The following is a 4,980-nucleotide window of genomic DNA, read 5'->3' on the forward strand; positions in this document are numbered from 1 at the left end:
GAAAGTAATTCATTTTTGCAACTCATTTGCCCCTTTTCTGTTATCTCATGGTCATCATTTCTCTAAAGTTTTCTAATACCGAGCAAGTTAGAGTCGGCTTTATGAATCCTTTGGTCTGTTTTCTACGTAGAGAATTAGAAATGACAGCAAAAGAAGATCCATCATACAGCCACTATGATAATGCCTAATTCCTGACATTCAGTGATTGAAATGTGTTACTCTATAATAAATCATGCCAATACCAAATCCAGCAGACATTAGAGCCCCCACTCATGACTCCTCACTAGCAGGGCGGACCCACAACTAAGTCGGGGTTCACCCGAACCATAAGGTAAAATCACATATATATTTTGAAGCCCTCATTGACAAGGAAAATGAGATGGCCCAGTGGTAAATTTTTTTAAAACTATGCGTGCTGTTCAGGGTAAAACAGTTTTTTTAGTCTTTTTTTAATAAAATATGCTAAAAGTGTGGTTTTAAAAAGAATTCAAAGGTCACATCCCTTTAAAAAAAATTATCGAATTATTTACACGTTTATACTTTTATTTTTTGAACCCTGAATAAAAATACTGAATCCGACACTGCTAATTATGAGTTGTTAAATGAAAGCATCTTTGTAACATATGGTGATCTCAAAGGATCAAACAGATAAATATAATTAAACATTGTCATTGTGATGTGGCCGAATGGGCGACATCTGAGAAGAAAGAATTAATAAAAAATCACTTGCAACATATGAGTAAATATATCATCAGGCATTGTTTTAACATGTAGATCAACCAACTCACTATTTTAAGCTCCAGAGAAGTTGATGTAAATACAACACACCAAGATGCAATAGAATAATTAATGTCAATGATAAAGATTTTCACTGAATATCCAGTTGAAGACAAATAGAACGTGTGAGAAGAATTAATAAATAATCACTTACAACACATGAGTAATGATAAAAGATACCTGTTCAGAGTTTTTTCACGGAAAAAGGTCAAAAATATCCTTTTTATTATTTGATGACGGAATATGTCCTCCATTTGTATTTTGGTAAAAAAAAAAAGGTCATTTCAATACTCTAGTAAAAAAAATGGATCTTATTATTGTTAAATTGGTCAAAAATGTTACAGGATATATTCAAAATTTAAAAATTCAATTTTCCCTATTGGGGTTATAACTTTATTTCCTAGTTTGTTAGGAAATAAATATTATTTTCATGCCTATATCGCTAATTACTTATCCATTTTTCTTTTTTCAATTGTCCCTAATTACTTGTTAATTTCAACAAATCAAGAAAGGACAAAAAAATACTTATTATATCGTCAATTAATTACTTTGAGAAAGTTAAAACTTTTTGAAAATCTAAGTTTTTTAACTTACTATATCATTAATTGTTTTTTTAATAAGTGTGTCAATTCAAAAGTGAATAAATAATTAGGAATATATGTGAGTACACTTTAGATGGGTTTATTTGGTTTTCAATGTAATTTATGCTTCTTTGTAGTTAACAATGAAATTTTAAGAGAATAATGATTGTTTTGTATGCGTTTGGAAAATTCATATGAAAAAGCAATTAATTTATTTGAGGAGGTGAAAAGTTGTAAAGTAATTAGAGAATGTGAACTCTAGTAGCTTAAAATCAATTATAGCGACCAATTTTGTTATCGCCGTTATAGGATTTTAACAATTGGAATAATTAATCTACAAAGGAAAAACTTGATCACATAAAAATAGAATATAACACCAAATCCGATAGTTAACTCTTAACTTTCTTTTTTTATGATGCATTAGCTCATTCCCTCTCTTTCCAAATTTTAAAAAATTCCAACTCGAAATCCCAAGAATATCATCCGTTAGACTACGATCTCTTGTCTAAATTTTGCCTGAAGAAGAGATATTACAGGCGAATCAAACAAAGATATCTTCTTCTTATGACTTAACGATTCATCAGAACTGAAAGCCTCGAGCATACCTGCTAAAAATTACCTGATGTAACCAAATGCAGGCCTCATCGTCAAAATGAGAACACCATTACACAATCATAGACTTCGATGCTACATCATATTAAAAATATGTGGATTACTGCTCATCTTATCAGGTCGAGAAAAACAAGAGTTGCAACAAATGTACCATCGAAACATTTGGTATGCCACAAGATAAGTAATTCGTTGCATAGACAAGTTACAAGTATCATGATTGCATGAGTATTTCACTAAAAACTCAATATAAGGCAACGTCTCGTGTATCCTATGGAAACTACTTGCAGTCTAATCATCATCACAAGCTCACTGTCAGTAGATAATCACACAATTCGTTGAGGATTTTGGGCAACAAAACAATTTCTCAGCCAATTGAGATAAAAATGTGGACACGCAGTTGGTTGAACATAATATCTTGCACGTTATTCCCTTTGATACCACAAACTTCTCCAAAACTGTAGCATTCTTTAACAGAAATTCTGAAAGTTTCAAAAGCTTGTCAAAGCCCTGTTTGAAATGATTCTTAAAGCACCGCTCTCCGGGGGTGTTGATAATCCTAACATTCTTGAGGTTGGGAAACCCAAACTTTAAAATCGAATTTTGCAAACCAATATCATCTCCTTTGACCAAATCTGATAACTCAAAGTGGCAGTGGGTATCTTCAAGCTGGAGAAAGAGAATTTAATCAGGACTAAATTCAGGTTAGACTCATGGATATTGCACCAAAGTGGGGAAAAAATGTTCGTAGAACCAACAAATCTTATAGGTACTTCTAAAACAGATTATGATGATTGTTCCTATCTTAAAGATTCATGCCATAAGTAACAAAAACAAAGAGTGGATGGCACCCAACTCTTTCCTTTTCAGACCTCATTTGACTCAAAGAAAGCAACAACACCAACCAATTAATGTTAAGCTTTGCAGTGACGAAAGAAAATTTCTCAGGAGGGGTGGTTAAACTCATAAAATGAATGGATTTAAAAGAAGAGAGGAAGTTACAGATTTTGTTGATATATCTATGTCGCGTCCCTCTCTGTCTAGTGCCTCCGTATATAGATTTATGTTGAGTGTCTCTACATGACTTGAAGCTCGCAGAATACCAGCTACACCATACAAATTAAACCTCTTCACATGCAACTCCAGCGTCAGATATTTGCATTTCATTTCTGGAAGTACAGTCCCTTTGAACAGCAACATGCACAGAACCTGTTGCAATGAAACTAGTAATATAAAGAATGGAGAAAGAAATAAGTATAAAACGGAAGTACTCCATGGCAACATAAGTTATGTGACATATCTATTGAATTTCTTTAACGGTATATGCAACACGAAAGTAATCAGCAGACTTCTTTATACAAGAAACTGTGGGTAAAATACAAGAAACAAAGTCAAATACAAAAATTGGCACAACCAAACATTTTGCTTCGACTCTATGAGCTAAACCAGTTCATCTCCTGCAAAGGAGCTCAAAGCATTGGATGAGTTATCTGAGCCTCAAGCAAAACTTATTCGGATTAGATCATCATCTCGGTGTGATTTTACATAAGTCTCAACTCATTTATACCGCACCCAAAGAAGAGCCTGATATCCACTTTTTTCTATTATCTTAAAGTAGCGAACCTATTCATCTAAACACTTAAGCAACAACCGACACAGAAGAATCCGTGTTTTCAGATACATGTATGGCAGATATGACAAAAAAAAATACCCGACATTCTAAAGTTGACAAAAAAGCCACAAGTTTCTGCAACAAATCCAGTTGAGTTTGTGAAATTTGTATAAAGGTTAATTCTCAACTGTCCAAGGAAAAGTAGTCTGAGATAAAAACAAACCTCTGTGAACCAAGTTCCAATTGTTAGCTCCTTTAACATTATGGAACGTTCGAAGGTAACAGCAGGAGAGGGACCTAAAAGAATTGATGATAGTCACTACAACTGTCTTCCTCAGGATCAAAATGTAGACCATAATCATCGCTGAAAGTAAGCTTCGCAGTAACCACAGCAGACACATCTAGGAGAATACACTTGAGATCATAAAAAGACCTCCTGAAATTTCCAAATGCTGAATATGCGGGGCAAAAATTTCCACACAACGAAGACTTCCGTTATTAATCAACCATTGACCATTCAGCTTCAGTGTCTTTAACTTTGAAGACGTTAATTCCAAGCGAAGAGGACCATTAAGCACAACTAAATCAAAAAAATTCCATATCTTTTCCAATACAGGACATCCTGACAATATTTTTCCAATTTTGTACTCATCTATCAAAAAATTCCCCAATTTTAGGCTCTATAGAGACTTCCATGCTATGACTGTGTTGTCAAAGTTGAAACGACCCAAAACCATTGCTAATGTTATCAATGACGAACATTCACAGAATGATTGAGTCAATGGAAAAGGTGAATTGATTAAATCTAGTAGAAGATGTTCCACTTTTCTAGTAGCAAGCAAAATTAACCCATTCGGTGATTTGCGATCGGCTTTCAACATCGCAATAACTGTAGTCGAGTTCGAATTTATGTATTTTGGGAGAAACAGAACGAGATAATACGTAGTTAACAAAAGATGAGAAATTTTTTCGGTAATTTTTATATGCAAAACTGAAGTTACGAATGGAAGTCCAGAGATAAAGTCACCTTTTAGCTAGAGAAAATACAAGTTGTGTATTCATCCCTCACTTTCAATTTGAAGATTGCGAGCTTCCTAGGGGAGGGGGGAGATTTTTTTTGTCTTATGCTAATTCTTTTGCAATTTTTATATTTTAGTTTGGTTGGCCTTTTTATAAAATCTGCATTAGTTTATGGGGATTGAACTAAAATTTGCAAGTTTTTGTAATTATCTGCAGTTGAATGAGTAATTCTCCTCCTTCATGAATAAATTTCAATAGAAAAATTCAATTTAATTCAAAATTTAGGATTTACTTAAGCTTATGAGGGTTTTTGTTACTAAAAAAAAGTTTTAAACATTTATATGGTCGTTTTCTCATGTGATGAATCCAGAGAGAACTGTT

The 4,980-nt window shown here is 33.3% G+C and overlaps 1 protein-coding gene across 1 annotated transcript; it reads right to left on the reverse strand.

Moving 5' to 3' along the window:
• Nucleotides 1–2,052: 2,052 nt before the first annotated feature.
• On the reverse strand, nucleotides 2,053–4,637 carry LOC101262714 (uncharacterized). The gene is made up of 3 exons (XM_026030797.2): nucleotides 3,803–4,637; nucleotides 2,970–3,176; nucleotides 2,053–2,636 (listed from the first exon to the last, which is right to left on the reverse strand). The coding sequence occupies exons 1-3, from the start codon at nucleotides 3,839–3,841 to the stop codon at nucleotides 2,283–2,285; spliced, it is 600 nt and encodes a 199-aa protein (XP_025886582.1). The 5' UTR covers nucleotides 3,842–4,637; the 3' UTR covers nucleotides 2,053–2,282.
• Nucleotides 4,638–4,980: the final 343 nt, after the last annotated feature.

Source organism: Solanum lycopersicum, chromosome 4 (genome assembly GCF_036512215.1).
Source record: "Solanum lycopersicum chromosome 4, SLM_r2.1".
Lineage (NCBI taxonomy): Eukaryota > Viridiplantae > Streptophyta > Magnoliopsida > Solanales > Solanaceae > Solanum > Solanum lycopersicum.

Excerpts from the sequence above, each read along its gene's own strand:
- LOC101262714 (XM_026030797.2), bottom strand. The coding sequence starts at position 3,841 with ATGTTAAAGGAGCTAACAATTGGAACTTGGTTCACAGAG. Across the intron at positions 3,177-3,802 it reads TTGGAACTTGGTTCACAGAG|GTTCTGTGCATGTTGCTGTT; the intron begins GTTTGTTTTTAT and ends TCATTGCAACAG. Across the intron at positions 2,637-2,969 it reads TAGATATATCAACAAAATCT|CTTGAAGATACCCACTGCCA; the intron begins GTAACTTCCTCT and ends CTCTTTCTCCAG.